This window comes from Saccharomyces kudriavzevii, assembly GCF_947243775.1.
Source record: "Saccharomyces kudriavzevii IFO 1802 strain IFO1802 genome assembly, chromosome: 14".
In the NCBI taxonomy this organism is placed as follows: Eukaryota; Fungi; Ascomycota; class Saccharomycetes; order Saccharomycetales; family Saccharomycetaceae; genus Saccharomyces; species Saccharomyces kudriavzevii.
This window is the reverse complement of record NC_079285.1, coordinates 43,789-59,170: the sequence shown is the minus strand read 5'-3', so window position 1 is coordinate 59,170 and position 15,382 is coordinate 43,789. Positions and strand designations below refer to the sequence as shown.

General features: G+C 41.6%; 10 protein-coding genes across 10 annotated transcripts; 6 read left to right on the top strand and 4 right to left on the bottom strand.

Annotated features, from left to right (window-relative positions):
• Positions 1 to 34: 34 nt before the first annotated feature.
• Positions 35 to 931, top strand: BXI1 (Bxi1p; the record flags this gene model as incomplete). The annotated part of the gene is made up of 1 exon (XM_056230613.1): positions 35 to 931. The coding sequence occupies one exon, from the start codon at positions 35 to 37 to the stop codon at positions 929 to 931; it is 897 nt and encodes a 298-aa protein (XP_056084514.1).
• Positions 932 to 1,010: 79 nt separating this feature from the next.
• MRPS18 (mitochondrial 37S ribosomal protein uS11m) lies at positions 1,011 to 1,664 on the bottom strand (the record flags this gene model as incomplete). Its single annotated transcript, XM_056230612.1, has 1 exon — positions 1,011 to 1,664. The coding sequence occupies one exon, from the start codon at positions 1,662 to 1,664 to the stop codon at positions 1,011 to 1,013; it is 654 nt and encodes a 217-aa protein (XP_056084513.1).
• Positions 1,665 to 2,256: 592 nt separating this feature from the next.
• On the top strand, positions 2,257 to 3,384 carry MCK1 (serine/threonine/tyrosine protein kinase MCK1; the record flags this gene model as incomplete). The annotated part of the gene is made up of 1 exon (XM_056230611.1): positions 2,257 to 3,384. One exon carries the CDS (start codon positions 2,257 to 2,259, stop codon positions 3,382 to 3,384), a length of 1,128 nt encoding a protein of 375 aa, XP_056084512.1.
• A 502-nt stretch (positions 3,385 to 3,886) lies between these two features.
• KRI1 (Kri1p) lies at positions 3,887 to 5,701 on the top strand (the record flags this gene model as incomplete). The annotated part of the gene is made up of 1 exon (XM_056230610.1): positions 3,887 to 5,701. The coding sequence occupies one exon, from the start codon at positions 3,887 to 3,889 to the stop codon at positions 5,699 to 5,701; it is 1,815 nt and encodes a 604-aa protein (XP_056084511.1).
• Positions 5,702 to 5,900: 199 nt separating this feature from the next.
• On the bottom strand, positions 5,901 to 7,118 carry STB1 (Stb1p; the record flags this gene model as incomplete). The annotated part of the gene is made up of 1 exon (XM_056230609.1): positions 5,901 to 7,118. The coding sequence occupies one exon, from the start codon at positions 7,116 to 7,118 to the stop codon at positions 5,901 to 5,903; it is 1,218 nt and encodes a 405-aa protein (XP_056084510.1).
• A 231-nt stretch (positions 7,119 to 7,349) lies between these two features.
• Positions 7,350 to 7,877, top strand: ZIM17 (Zim17p; the record flags this gene model as incomplete). Its single annotated transcript, XM_056230608.1, has 1 exon — positions 7,350 to 7,877. The coding sequence occupies one exon, from the start codon at positions 7,350 to 7,352 to the stop codon at positions 7,875 to 7,877; it is 528 nt and encodes a 175-aa protein (XP_056084509.1).
• A 233-nt stretch (positions 7,878 to 8,110) lies between these two features.
• SKP2 (putative SCF ubiquitin ligase complex subunit SKP2) lies at positions 8,111 to 10,405 on the top strand (the record flags this gene model as incomplete). Its single annotated transcript, XM_056230607.1, has 1 exon — positions 8,111 to 10,405. One exon carries the CDS (start codon positions 8,111 to 8,113, stop codon positions 10,403 to 10,405), a length of 2,295 nt encoding a protein of 764 aa, XP_056084508.1.
• Positions 10,406 to 10,589: 184 nt separating this feature from the next.
• On the bottom strand, positions 10,590 to 11,508 carry RFA2 (Rfa2p; the record flags this gene model as incomplete). The annotated part of the gene is made up of 2 exons (XM_056230606.1): positions 10,590 to 11,404; positions 11,502 to 11,508. 2 exons carry the CDS (start codon positions 11,506 to 11,508, stop codon positions 10,590 to 10,592), a joined length of 822 nt encoding a protein of 273 aa, XP_056084507.1.
• A 265-nt stretch (positions 11,509 to 11,773) lies between these two features.
• Positions 11,774 to 14,488, top strand: EMW1 (tetratricopeptide repeat-containing protein EMW1; the record flags this gene model as incomplete). Its single annotated transcript, XM_056230605.1, has 1 exon — positions 11,774 to 14,488. One exon carries the CDS (start codon positions 11,774 to 11,776, stop codon positions 14,486 to 14,488), a length of 2,715 nt encoding a protein of 904 aa, XP_056084506.1.
• A 91-nt stretch (positions 14,489 to 14,579) lies between these two features.
• DAL82 (Dal82p) lies at positions 14,580 to 15,365 on the bottom strand (the record flags this gene model as incomplete). The annotated part of the gene is made up of 1 exon (XM_056230602.1): positions 14,580 to 15,365. The coding sequence occupies one exon, from the start codon at positions 15,363 to 15,365 to the stop codon at positions 14,580 to 14,582; it is 786 nt and encodes a 261-aa protein (XP_056084505.1).
• Positions 15,366 to 15,382: the final 17 nt, after the last annotated feature.

Genomic DNA, 15,382 nt, shown 5'->3' with positions numbered 1-15,382 from the left:
GCAGCAACTAGCAAGAATACGAAACAACATCAGTATGTCAGGTCCTCCACCTCCTTATGAAGAGCAAAGCTCGCACCTTTATGGGCAGCCTGCGAGGGACAGCCAGGATGGCGGCGCTTTCATCCCAGAAGATTTCAAATACTCCACCGTGGTCGTCTCATGCGAACCCATCATCCGTCAGCGGTTTATGCACAAGGTCTACTCCCTGTTGTCATGCCAGCTACTGGCCAGTCTGTCGTTCTGCTACTGGGCCAGCGTCTCCAGCTCCTTGCAGAATTTTATCATGTCGCATATCGCCATCTTCTACATATGTATGGTAGTGTCGCTGGTATCGTGTATTTGGCTAGCAGTGAGTCCTCGTCCCGAGGACTACGAGGCCAGCGTTCCCGAGCCATTGCTCACGGGCCACAATGAAGAAACGACACAAGAAGAAAGACGTCTTCCCTGGTACGTCCTGTCCTCGTACAGACAGAAGCTCACGCTACTGTCTGTTTTCACCCTCTCGGAAGCATACTGCCTGTCACTAGTCACTCTGGCATATGACAAGGACACCGTGCTGTCGGCGCTGCTGATCACCACCATCGTCGTGGTCGGCGTCTCTTTGACCGCATTGTCCGAGCGATTCCAGAACGTGCTGAACTCCGCAACGTCAATATACTATTGGCTAAATTGGGGCCTATGGCTTATGATCGGGATGGGCCTCACGGCCCTGCTCTTTGGCTGGAGCACTCACTCGTCCAAGTTCAACCTCCTTTATGGATGGCTGGGCGCCATTCTGTTCACCGCATATCTGTTCATCGACACGCAGCTGATCTTCAGGAAGGTGTACCCCGATGAAGAAATAAGGTGTGCCATGATGCTTTATCTGGACATTGTCAACCTGTTCCTGTCCATCTTGAGGATCTTGGCCAACTCTAACGACGATAATTGAGGGCGAATAGAAAAGGAGTTATTTACACGTATGTTTCCCCTCCTCCTTATGTAGTTTATATATGTATAACGGGCGTTGTTCATAGTCTTCTCATCTTCGGAGACCTGACACCACCAAACTTCAACTTGGTGGCGTCGCTGATCTTCACAACTTTCTTCACCACATTGGCACCCTCCTTGCCCACTAGAGCAGAGATGAAAGCGGCCCGCCCCTTGCCAAAGTCGTCCATCACCACTTCGATGTCTTTGCTCAGCATACCCTTCTCCTTGATCAGTTCAAACATTCTGCTGCTGGTCTGGAATGCAGCCTCATATTCCCCTCTAGCGGCCTTCCTGAACCCTAAACAACCGGTGGATATCGAGATCCTGACCTTCTGTGGCAAGTTCAAGTAGTACAGCATCGTATCGTTATACGTCAGGCCCTTATTTTTGTGGAAATTCTTGTCCTCCATCACGCTTGAAAACGTCAGGTGTGTGTTATTCTTCGAGAACTTCCCATGGAGAATGTACTTGACTACCTCCTCTTGCGGCTTGTACGCCTCAGTGCCACTGCTCCCCGCCTTGAAATCAGAACTGGACGTCGAAGGATATGAGATATTGGAGATCTCCTCTTGATTGGATATGTCCTTGAATGAAAATTGCATTCCAGCATTCGTGGTGGAGGAATTCCATCTTTTAATAGGCCCGGCAAACGGGGTCCAGCGACACCGTTTGCTGATAGGTTGTAACAGCATCAGACGCACCATGATAAGCTACTCCTCTGACCCTTTTCAGGGAAGAATAGCCACTTCACCACTCTACCGTCTTATTTGACCTTCTCTCAATCCTCCAGTTCGTCATTATTACGCAAAACGGTCACTAAGTACGAAACAAAAAACTGTCTGCAGCTGCTGAGATTTTTCTTTACGCCCAGGAATAATGATATATGATGGCAGAAACTCAGTGGAGCCCACCAAAGTCGGTAGATCACTGTGTTTGAATCATAGACATGTGAAGCACGTACGTAGTTTCTTAACATACATAGTTGCAGTGCCTCCCGAGAACAGCATTCTTGCTGCGGATCTCTTCGTGGATAATGACAGTGTGGTGGCCCACAAACAACACTGAAAAAAGCGACCTTCATATGCGAAAGAGGGCAGGCATAATTACCAAGGGAAGAGAACATATATTTCGCGAGTGAGTGCCATTGCGTCGTGTGAGTAGTGTGGGCAGGCCCGTAGCGTGTTTATTGATAGGAGTTAAAGCTAAATCTACAAAGTCTTTTTGCTTCATCTTTCAGTTTTCTTTGATTTCCCGAAACCCCCACTCCATCACATTCTAACACGTATGTCTACGGAAGATCAGAATGGTGTTCCCCTCCAAAGAGGGTCTGAATTCATTGCTGACGATGTGACTTCGAACAAGTCCAACAGCACGAGGCGAATGCTGGTGAAAGAGTACAGGAAGATTGGTAGAGGTGCCTTTGGGACTGTTGTACAAGCATATTTAACTCAGGATAAGAAAAACTGGCTGGGTCCCTTTGCCATCAAGAAAGTTCCCGCTCATACAGAGTACAAATCTAGGGAACTGCAGATTCTGAGGATCGCAGACCATCCGAATATCGTCAAGTTGCAGTATTTTTTTACCCATTTGTCTCCTCAGGACAATAAGGTTTATCAACACCTTGCCATGGAGTGCTTACCAGAGACTCTTCAAATCGAAATTAACCGTTACGTCACTAATAAACTAGAAATGCCTTTGAAACACATCAGACTGTACACCTATCAAATTGCCCGTGGGATGCTTTATTTGCACGGCCTTGGTGTGTGCCATCGTGATATTAAACCGTCTAATGTTCTTGTAGACCCAGAAACCGGTGTTTTAAAAATCTGCGATTTTGGTTCTGCCAAGAAATTAGAGCACAACCAACCTTCAATTAGTTACATCTGTTCAAGATTTTATAGAGCGCCTGAATTGATCATCGGTTGTACCCAATACACCACTCAAATTGATATATGGGGGCTTGGTTGTGTCATGGGTGAAATGCTGATTGGTAAAGCCATCTTCCAAGGTCAGGAACCGCTTTTACAACTAAGGGAAATTGCCAAATTGTTGGGTCCTCCGGATAAAAGATTCATTTTCTTTTCGAACCCTGCTTATGACGGTCCTTTGTTCTCCAAACCACTATTTTCGGGCTCTTCGCAGCAGAGATTCGAGAAGTACTTTGGTCAGTCCGGCCCGGATGGTATCGATCTTTTAATGAAAATATTGGTTTACGAACCACAACAAAGACTGTCCCCAAGAAGAATCCTTGCGCATCAGTTCTTCGACGAACTGAGGAAGGATGCCACATTCCTGCCAAGAGGCTACACTGAACCAATCAAGCTGCCACATTTGTTTGATTTTAATGATTTTGAGTTACAGATCCTGGGCGAATTTGCAGATGTAATTAAACCGAAGGAAACTACTGAATAGAAATTCTTCCATTGTTTTTGTCCACTTGGATTTTTTGGTGGACAACTTCTATTTCTCTAGGAAAAAAGAAACGCTTTTGAAGTAAAATATTCAATTTTTTGTTGATGTTATAATACACTTTATCAAGTCACTCCTTCAATTTTTTTCTTTTACAATCTTTACTCTATGTTCTATTTTTTTTCTTCTTTTTTATTTCCTGTTCTTTCTTTAATCTGAAATATTATTATTACCATTAGTGTTAGTTTATAATTTTAATTTGGCCTACGTGGCTTGTAATAAATTGCCTCGCATGTTACTATTATCTATGTAATAATAAGAATGCCGTTAGTATCATTCGGAAATTCAGTTCAACATGTGGAAATTACCCGGAAGCTCATCGAGTAAAAATTTTCAAATGTTTCAATCCCATCTCATCTCATCTGTTGAAGAAGTAACCTACCCATCTCCATTATTGAAGTGGTGCTTTTTAGCTATCTCCCCAGTGAACTATATCCTAAATCCAATGCCAAGAAAGAAATCTGCTGCCAAAAGAGCTAGAGAACAGACAAGAAAAGAAGCGGCTGTCAATGTCACCGGTGCTGCCACAGCAAAGACTTCTGAAAACTCTGCCGTTGCAGTTAAATTCACCGTCGAAACAAGAGAACCATATATCCCTAGTGATGATGAAGAGCAGGAAGATGAAGAAGAGGAGGAGGAAGATGATTACGGTGAACTGATTACTGACGAAGTGGAAAAGGGTATTAACCAAGTGCTGGATGCCATTAAAAATAATAAAACCGATAAACTATTGGATCCTAAAGTCAAATTCTTCGAAGATCCTGAATCTGCTGCCGCTAAGTTGGCAAACCGTGAGAGCAAGCATAAACCTATTTTTTTAAAGGATTATCATCGTATGAACATACTTTCTGGCGACGCCTTGAAGGAAGATGATGAAAATGAACACGCAACTATCGATGGGAAACAATCGTTTGTTTCTCAACAGCTTGAAGAAAAAACCCAACTATTGAACGAAATTAAGGATGCCTTTGGTGATGAAGACAATGAAAAAAGCCGTGAGGGTGAAGATGAAGATGAAGATGAAGATGATGGTTTCTTGAAAAAAAAGGAACCCTCTACTAGGCAAGAAGAGAAAAATTTACCCGATCCCACTGCCAATGAAGAAAATTTCTTGGAAGAGTTTGTTAACCAACAAGCTTGGATTCCCAAAAAGGGTGACAAGGTGATTTCGTTGGATTTAGACAATAATGAAGAGGACGATGAAGAATTCGAAGATGCCGTGGAAAAATTTGAAAATGCCTACAATTTTAGATACGAGGACCCAAATGCAGCTGAAATTGTATCATATGCACGTAGTCAAGCCACGTTAAGAAGGTCTGATAACTCTTCACGTAGAAGAAAAAGGGAGGATGAGAAGAATGATAAAGAACAAGTCAAGGCAGGAAAAGAAATGGCTGTTCAAAAGAAGAAGACTAAAAAATTAAATAAATTGACTGACATTTTAGAGCAACTAACGAAGGAATATGGTGCTGAAATTGATTCCGATATGGTGAAGAAGATCACCAATACTTTAATGAAGAACGATTTCAAAGAAGAAGAATGGGATAATGTAGTGGCCGAATTATTTAACGAAGAATTTTACCAGCAGGAGGGAAAGCCTACGTGGGATGAAAATGACGAAATAATGGGTGATTTCTATGCTGATGGCGATGAAAATGATCAAGGTAAGGAAGATAAAGTGCAAAAATCAGAAGAAGCAGAAAACGATGAAGACGATGAAGAAGAAGAGGGAGTAAAAGGTCCAAAGAGAAAGAAAAGCAAGAAAGAGGAAAAACTGCAAAAGAAAAGAGAAAAAAGAAAGCTTAATGAATTAGTAGAAAATGCCTTGGAACAAAACAAGCTAGCATTAATAGAGGAAGTCGAAAAAGAAGAAGAAGAAAGAAAGAGTAGGAGTAGCACAAAGGAGGAACAAGATCTAAAATTTCGCTATCGTGAAGTTTCTCCCGAGAGTTTTGGATTAACGGCAAAGGAAATCTTTGCCGCCGACGATACTGATTTAAATGAATTTATTGGCTTAAAGAAGTTCGCACCTTATCGTGCTAGGGAATTAAGAGCGAAGGATAAAAGGAAGGTGACGAAGGCAAGAAGATTAAGAGAATGGAGAAAGAAGACTTTCAAGAACGAAAATGGTTTAGCCACTGTGGGACCAGGACCAAATGGGACAGACGAGGATGCCATATTGATACCTATAGAAAAGGATCCCAAAAGCAAGCATATGAAAAAGCACAATCACAGGCATAAAAGCAACCACAGGAAATGAACTGAAAGAAACTTCGGCCTTGTATAGTAGAGTACATAACCTTACATAATGAAAACTTATATCGGAATTTCTCTTCCTGAAGGAGAATGTCATTCATTTATTAGTGTGTTATTTATTATATTTTTTATAATAGTTTTTTTTTGTCCCTTAAAATATATCGTTTTGAAAGTGTCAAATAAAGTGTTCCAGCTGCGAGTAGTCAATCAGTGAGTTTGTCATCAATGGACTCGCATTCGCCCATACGATCGGCGCCTGGCCCTACAATAAGGGGGAGTCCATTCGCATTCATGTCTAGGAAATTATTGGTAGTATGACTTGATATAGTAGTGGCTGTTATGGAGGGAGCATTAAAAGATGACGAAGGTGCTGTTGGTGGTGCTGAAGAGATCGCTGTTGACGTGCTTGAGGTGCCCTGTTGATTGGAAACTCTTGGTGAAGGGCTAAAAAGGTTATGCAGATAGTCCCCCATGTTGAAGTTCGGCGTCCTAAGTAAGTTGAAATTGGTGCTATTCAACTCTCTCGAGGGTGTGGTAGGTACGTTGCTAGGTGGATGCAATGTGTTTGTAATGGGCTTTCTTCTCTGTTGTGGTGATAATGCCGCCTGGGCATTGCCGCTGTTGGCACTCAAGTACAATGATGGAGAATCCATGAGCGATTCATCTGGGAAATGTGGCAAAAGGCTCGATTTGAAGGTGGATTGTGGAGAGGACGCGGAAGGTTTGATGTGAGAGAACCTTACTGCATCATTTGCCGTATTGCCGTTCATATTCAATTGTGACGCGTAATGATAGGAGCGTGGTGTAGTGGGCATTTTTACGTTCATTGGCGTACCGTGATGTGAAGACTTGTTATATGGGCTTGTGGCCAGGTACATCAATAAATCAGCCCCGGCAGTGTTATCGCTGTCCTGTGGCACGTCCTTAGACACTGATGCTCTTTTCCTTATATTATTATTACGTTTTGGTGTCATGAAGTTTTTATCGTTTTGACGTTGACGATGCGATGAGGAATGTGGCAGAATTATTGGAGTGGCGGAAGCCCTTGGAGTGGATGGAGTGTCCTCCTTTTTAGATTTGGTCTGCTGCGGACGGTCTTCAGATATTCGTTGGCGTGAACATGGGGGAGTATTTGGCTTTTCTATAAACTTCATGGGTGACAAAACAGTCATTTTATTAGTATCATCGTGCAGGGGCTTTTTCGCTGGAGATATAGCTTCTAAGAGTGATTTATGTTCTTCGTCAGCGTCTTCGTCGTCCCCACTTCTTTTCTTTGTCTTAGAATCCTGCTTTCGTTTTGTCGATGGAACATTACTCAAACCCAGTTTTAATTGACGCGTCATCTGAGCCAATTCTGCTCGATGCAGGATCTTGGAGGCCAATTCTTGCTCTTTTTCGGGGGACATATGGGGTTGGGACATCTTGTATACACGGTAGAAACACAGACTGAAAACAGTAACGCTCTACGTACCCTTTTCGTCTGTAGATATTTCCTTTGGTTCCTGCTGCACTTTACGATTCAGATTTTTTTTCTTGCACTTTCGCGTGATATTAAATTATATGAGGAAATGTAAGAAAGAAGACCACTTTCAGTCAAAGGAATTAACAAGATCAAACAGACAACGAACATAAGGGTCATTAAAGGGTTAGAGATGAGTCTGAGAGCCAGAACGTTACTACGTAACAGCATACTGTGTACTGGGCTTGTTACCAGAAATTTGTTACCTCGGGTGAGCTACAACCTGTGCCGTGCCTCTCCTAGATCACCAATACATACCAGTGTCATCGCATACAATGAGACAAGAAAGGACGACAAAAAGGTCCACTTGAGGTCTTTTAAAGTGGAAAAACCTAAGATGATGATAGCTTTTACCTGCAAGAAATGTGACACGCGATCCTCCCACACGATGTCCAAGCAAGCTTATGAGAAGGGGACGGTCATGATTTCTTGTCCGCACTGCAAAGTCAGACATTTGATAGCAGACCACCTGAAAATCTTCCACGACAACCATGTCACCGTGGAGCAGTTGATGAAGGCCAACGGGGAGAAAGTCAGTCAGGATGTGGGCGACCTGGAATTCGAAGATATTCCAGATTCGTTGAAGGACGTTCTGGGAAAATACGCCAAGAACAACCCAGAACAGACGCCGCACCTACCTCATCCATCCCAGAAGGAATAATAGCACCCGCACATGCATGTACATAGAGATATATAACCATATGTAACCTTTAAAGACCACGTTTTCTCAGAAAGTGACTGAGTCATGGTTAATACCAAAAACCCGCACATCGCATAGGATTTTGCGATATCCAGTTCAAGTTTTAACATACGTAAAGATGAGCTGCTACTACCAACAATAAACCGAACCTAAACAATATTTTGCGTACTCCTTGCACTCAGAGTAACCGAATTATGAAACGATTACAGTTGTTGAGTAGATCAAAATACTTTTCGCTGGTTTCCAGTGCGACCAAGGAAGAAGAAGAAGAAGAGCAGGAAGGCAGGCCTGATGCCAAGAGCCGTCTGCTCAATAGAAACAATGCTAGCGGCTCAAAGTCGCTGCTGCTGGACGACAAATCGTCTCTCATGTGCTTACCAACAAAGGTTTTGCTGTTGATATTGCGAACCTTGGATTTCAACACTTTAGTAGCGCTCTGTCAGGTCAATTCGAGGTTCTATAATCTAATTACTAATGAATTTCTTTTCCAAAACGTCGTCTTGAATTCGAAGCTTTCCTTATTGAAGTTCAACGCTCTAATACATTCTGAATTTCACACCTCGAACATTATCTCGCACGGTGGCGATCACAGCACACAATCTAAATCGCAAAATGTAAGATTCCTTGTAAGATCCATCGAATTCAAAAATCCGCAATCTCAAGACTCGTTACTAAAATACAGCAAGTTCTATAATAAAAGCAGTCAAGATTCTGTTATTGCCGGGTCGTATAAGCTCGATTCATATAATAAAGACATAACAAAGATACAGAATATCAGATTGAACGATGATACTTCCGTCATAACCTCGGAACGAATCAAACTGCTGGATAAATTTGAAAGTAACTATTTCCATTACACTTACATTGAACTAATGCTTGATATTATAGACTATTTGCCGAATCTGACTAAGGTGATTTTGAGCGAAGTGGAACCGAATTTCAAAATTCCCTTGTGGTATTCTGTATTCAACGATGGTTCTAGGGATTTTTTTAAGAAAATAATCAAGGGCCAGCAATCTATTACGAATGAAGATTTGAGAACTTTCCAACTATCTAAGAAATTTGTCAAGGAGTACGAATTGAAGTACTACTCATTGCCAAGGTTAAAGACCCTAGAAATTAAAGCCAGTGATAAGAGGCAAAGAACCCCCAATCGTCAACGCCATCACCAAAAACTTGTGTTAAGGCCGAGTATATTCTGTTGTTTTGGTATAATTAATGAACTTAAATTGGAAAATATAATGATTGATACAGAATCACTAGATACTCCAATGGAATTTCTACCCTTGTTTTTGAAGAATGAAAATACCGAACTTTATAGCTTACAATCTCCTATCACGACATTGACTCTAAATTCGTGTGATATAGTCCCTGGAAATGGAATATTACGGTTGTTTCACTCCTATTTTAGAATGGTCAAACATTTGTCGTTGCTGAAGATTAATAGCAAATTTGACTTACTATTATGCAGCTGTTTTCAATCGTTGTCCAATTTAACAATCGACTGTAATAGCAAATGTTTCACTAATGAACAGGTGGTCAACGAATCATATTACTTCCAACAACGAAATTTTGACATAGATGATGATTTTGATGATTGCAATTCTATGACAGAAACATTATTCGAAGCGTCATCCGATTCGAAAATAATAACTCCCCCACCAACGTCTTCAGTTGTACTGTCTTTGAATCTGAACTACGTCTCTAGAACTACTGGGAATGATGCCTCAAACAACCCATCACCAAATAATAATAAAAAGCCCGCCATTCTAACCGCGACACAGTTGCAGACCTTTCAAAGGCAAAGGATACCCGAATTTCATTCGTTTTATCATTACTATAGGTTACTTTGGGAAAGGCTACCAAACAAGAATATTTCTATCAACGTTATCAATATCCCCTTTACCAATGTGTATCCGTTATCTCCATTATCCTTTTGGGAGCATCTAGCAAGGACAATGAGTAGTGTTGATGAGTCAGACGACGTTAACGATGATGGCGATGATCAAGCAACACTGATTGGCTACGAGACAAATATCGCAAGAGAGAATGTACCGATAAGAAATGCGGCTCCTAACCTGAGAACGGTGGTGGACCCTGAATCGGACGTTTATCACACTTACTACTGGAACAATTCTGTAAGGCGTTGCCTGAGAGATAGTTTGATCAAGTTGAAAGACAGGACAATAGAGTATAGAGACTTAGACGTGGAAGAATTTCTACAAGATGTGACACTGCAAAATTCTTTTAACGATTTTCAAGATCCGGAAAATTTTAAAGATATTCCAAACATTAATCTTTGGTGCTTCTTGAGAAACTTATCAAAATTCAAAGCCGTTAAGATAAGAATGTTGAGACATTTTTCATCATGTACTCCTAGAACAAGATACGATTGGGAGTTATTATTGAAGCCAGTTCTGCGTGTGAATGTCCCCGTTGAAGTTCGGGATAAGGATGGGTTTGTTCTGTATTCATACGGACAAAAATAAAGGACATTTTTTTAGTTGAATTTACATAGCGTTTATGTAACAACTTAACTTGATATTCGTGCATCTCATGACCTCATTTAGGGCATCCCCTTTTTATTCTATACCGACAATTTCGGGTATTCGCCTACTAAAGAGCATCTGCATAAATATATATTAAAGAAATGCCAAAAAAAATTATGTATTCTCATAAGGCAAAGAAGTTGTTGTCATCAAAAGTCGGATAGATGAAACCTTGATCGGTCAAAGTCGTGCAACAATTTCTGACAGTAGTTTCATCTAAATTCAGAGACTGCGAAATCAATGGAATTGGGACGGCGAATGAATTCGCGTCCTTACCATAACATTGCTTCTTGCAAAACTCTAGAATTCTTTGCAACGGACTAGCGCCTGAAGACGTGTCATTATCTTCCTTGACAAATAATGACTGGCCATCGTTATTGGAAGCATTCTCCGAAGGCTGTTTCATCATACCACCAGCGATAGAGTGGCATTTAATGACTTCTAGATGGTGCGTCAATATTTCGTTAAATGAATCTATAGGCTTAATCACGGCATACTGTATGTTTTTCTTCCCCCCAAATTCCTTCAATGCACCGAAAACTTTAACATAACCACCAATTTCAAACTGTTGAGCAACTTGAGAACCGTAACCTTTACTGGAAGAGTCATCGTTACCTGCAGCCAAATCGTTGGTATCTTCGCTCCACTTCCTCACCTCTATTTGACCAGTCCCATCCTCAATGGTCAAAAAAATATTTGCAGTATGGTCTGTGATGTTTCTCACCACGCCAACAAAGCAAACGTGATGAAGTTCTTGGTTATGGGAAACGAAGGGGCCGTCTTGAATATCTTGTTTAGACTCTAAAATTTGTTTAATAGTCACGGGTGTTAATGTGTTGACTCTAGTGTTTGTTTCAGATTCCCCACTACCAGGGCGGGACTCAGAGTTCTCAAAACCACCGCCTGTTACTGATGAATATTCGTTGTATGGTTGATAAGCTGTATTGTAACCCCATATTTTGTTAGTAATCCAAAAATTCACCGAAGGAAATGGAAGAAAAGTGGCCGACCCCTCAACTTAAGCATTAATACATACTTGCCATTGTGTGTGTGCTTAAACTACTTTGTTCAAGGTACGTCCTGCCAACTTTTGCCACATTGCCTCTAAGTAAGTTAATAACACTACTTGATACAAAATAAAAAACGCGTTAGAAGACGCGTTTCGTAGGGAGCGATACATTTCTGGTAGCATCGCAATTTGAAAAAAAAAAATAATCGAACTAGATGCTCATCGAAGTAGTCAAAGGATCTGCCGGAAAGAAAGTTAGCAACCCAGCCAAAAAAATACGTCAGGACCTTCGAAAAGCTATGGACACGCTATTGCATGCAAAAATACTACTGGCGGCCGACGTAGAATCTTTGAAAACGGGTTCTTTGGACCAGAGATACGTGAGTAAGGCTGAGCATATAATCGGTGGTGAATCATACCAGCTAGTGCAGCAATTTGTCGACCAGTTCAAAGGCAAGGTCAATATTGCTGGAGATATCTCTACATCTAGTGTTCTCAGAGCTCTAAGTGTATTTCTTGAAGCTGAAGTTATCAAAGCAGGTCAAGAAAATGAAATGCTTTTTTTAGCCATTGCTTTGCTACAGACCTTTATTCAAAATAACTATACAGGCCCAGCAGCAAGGTTGAATGCGGTCTCAGGTTTGTTTAGCAAAACTGAAGCCGAGACAGGCGCCATCAATAAAGCTCTCATCCGCTCGTTAGCTATAATGGGTCAATCAGCTTACGAATTAATGGATGATCCATTATACCTGGTTTTGTCGCTTTTGCTATTAGAGCAAGTCACCGGCCAAGGCAGCTTATTCGATACAACACCAGGTGAAGAACCTTCACTACCCGTTATTTCTCCTGAATCTACTTCCGCCTGGTTGGCCGTAGCTTTTTGGTGGAGGGCAAGAGCTCTTTTGACTCACTTGTCATTGATTCCAGAGCCTTCCGGATTCCAAGCTAGTGTTGCAGCAACGATATATCAATCTACAGACTTGGCGCATGCGGTGGTGAAGGAATTACCAGAAAACGTCGATGAACATTTCAAAAGACAGCTATATGCAGCGTATTATTTGGAGAATGTCAAGTGCTCATTGGCTATCAACACAGAACATTTGTGTCTGCCATCCTTGACCAAAGTAAAAAAAATAACAAACTTCGAATTTGTGATGACAGGTGCACGTGCTACTAGAACTAAATATCAGCAAAAGGCTCATGCAGGGTTAATCATTCTTGCCAAGTCGTCTACATTTCAAAACGTTGCCGTGAACGCGAAGTCTGTTGCCCCGGAAATATTCACCTTAGAATCGGATTTATTACTAGAGAAGCCTCATTTTGAATCCATTGCTGACGAGCCTTTACACGGACAAATTTACAGTAAAAGGCCAAAACTAGATCTAGATTCGGGTTACGAAGAAGATAAGCTATTGCCATTGGCGCTACGTCAAGAGAACATTCCAAAGTCACTGCTCGATTTGGATCCTAACAATCAACCTGCCTTATCTGATTACGACAATATCCAATTACTATTACGCCTTTACACCATAAAGAATACTACTCCAGCCAAAGATCCACTCGTGGAAGAAGAACTCACTGCTCTGCTTTCTAGGATATTGTATCAAGATGGTGCGAAAGATTGGTCTGTTTTCGCGCGTTCATTATGGGAGAGATCCATTATTGAAACAACAAAGGCTAAAACTATTGAGAGAGGGCTTTTACAAATGCAATCTCTTGTGGAGGAACTCGATATAAAGATTCAAAGTAAATTGATTCCAAGCCTAGATGAAATTAATGTTGCTAGCAGGCTGTCATATATCCATCAACTACCATTCCTTCCTAGATGGGAACTGGATGCTACTTTAGCCGAAAAGTATATGTCGTTGGGTATTTTAAAATCAGCTGTGGAGATTTACGAGAGACTAGGTATGGCATGTGAGACTGCATTATGTTATGCTGCCGTTGGGGATGAAAAAAAAGCAGAGGAAATCCTCTTACAAAGGATCAAGGAAAACGATTCGGATGCCAGGGCGTACTCCATCATGGGTGATATAAAGCAGGATCCATCCTTTTGGGAAAAAAGCTGGGAAATCGGAAAGTACGTTAATGCCAAAAATTCTCTTGCCAGATATTACTTTAATCCTCCTCCGAAATCCGGAATACAACCAAATTATTCTGCAACTTTAAAGCATTTGAATGACTCATTGAAGCAATACCCACTGAGCTTTGAAACATGGTATTTTTATGGTTGTGTTGGCCTACAATGTGGAAAAATGGAATTAGCCGCTGAGGCATTCTCTAGATGCGTTTCCTTAGATCCTTACCATGCTCTATCGTGGTCTAACTTAAGTGCCGCATATATGAAAATGGATAAACTGAAAGAAGCTTATAGTTGTTTGAAAAGAGCTATTGCATCCGACGCGCAGAAGAATTGGAAGATTTGGGAGAATTATATGCTTGTTGCCGTTAAATTGAATGAATGGGATGACGTCTTAGTGGCATGTAGACAATTAGTCAGTATCAGAAGAGACAAAGCTGGTGAAGGTTCTATTGATTTACCAATCGTAGAGAAATTAGTGGAGCTGTTAGTGACTAGCGAGTATCCAGCGGAAACAGAAATGTTTTCTTATTTTCAAAAGAGCTGCATGGAGTTTATTTGTAACACTTTACCTCAAGTTGTTACCACAAGTGCAAGATGCTGGCGATTGGTTGCAAGAGTAGAGCTTTGGAGAAAGAGACCATGGGCCTCGTTAGAATGTCACGAAAAGGCTTATAGAGCTGTTTCTCATAATCCTGATCTGGAAATCGATGAAAAGGTGTGGAATGATACAGTAGATGCCTGTGAGGACTTGGTAGCAGCATATGAATCCCTTGGTGAAATGGAAGGTAAATATGGACCGGGCAGTTTGGTTTGCAAAGATTGGAAATACAAGTGTAGATCGACTATCAAGGCACTAACGAGTAAAGGCAAAGGGAGATGGGACGACTCTCCTGGTTGGGATAGACTGATAGAGGCAAGAAACCAAATATGAAGAGCGCTTTTTATGTATTACTGTAAAATGCTTACGAATCGTTTGTTTAGATAAATATATACGAACACACACTAGACACACCAAATGGTGTTTATAGAGTATCTCCTTGATTAGGTGGTCGCATCTGCGACAGGAGGACCTCGATAACGTTGAGCTTGTTCAGCACTTTGCATTCAAAATCTTGCTGCCTCTCTTTTATCATTTCAAGCTCATTGTGGAGATAATCTAAACATATTTCCAACTCCACATTGGAGTCTGACCATGACTGCTCGTTGGCCATATGGGAAGGCAGCACCGTCTCATTGAACCCATCTATGCTTTTATTTATCTTTGGGCTCTTAGTTACCTTCTCAATATTGGTGTCTTTAGACAAGATCATGGGAATTGTTTGAAGAGTAGGTGGGATCCCAATCGTTATCGAGTCGAGGGGCAGTGGTTGTGATCCTGAGCGTTCACGCTCATCATCAGAGCTGTTGGCGTTAGGACGTCCGTTATCTCCTGACGATAACTGTTGGAATGGATCCGGCCCTGGGTGGCCCTTAGTGAAGGATGTTGATGATGATGATGATGATGAAGATGATTCATTACCAAATTTAGTTCTCGGTTTTGAATGCTCTGGTGCCTCATCCAGGAGAGCACCCATAAGCTTAAGCTGAGAAGGAGAAAACTGTGCTCGATCTGTACTAAAAAGATCCCTCAATCGGCGGTACTTGGTCTTCAAAGTTCTTGATTGTCTATATCTTGATCCAGTCTGCCTGTTGTACTCATCGAGCACCCTCTGCCAACTATCTTGTCTGTAAGCGTACGGTTTGAGATGAGGCTTGTGCCGTATGAGCAATCGCAAAAGCAGCTCCACGGGATCCACTGATTCATCCATTATACTCGGCTACACCT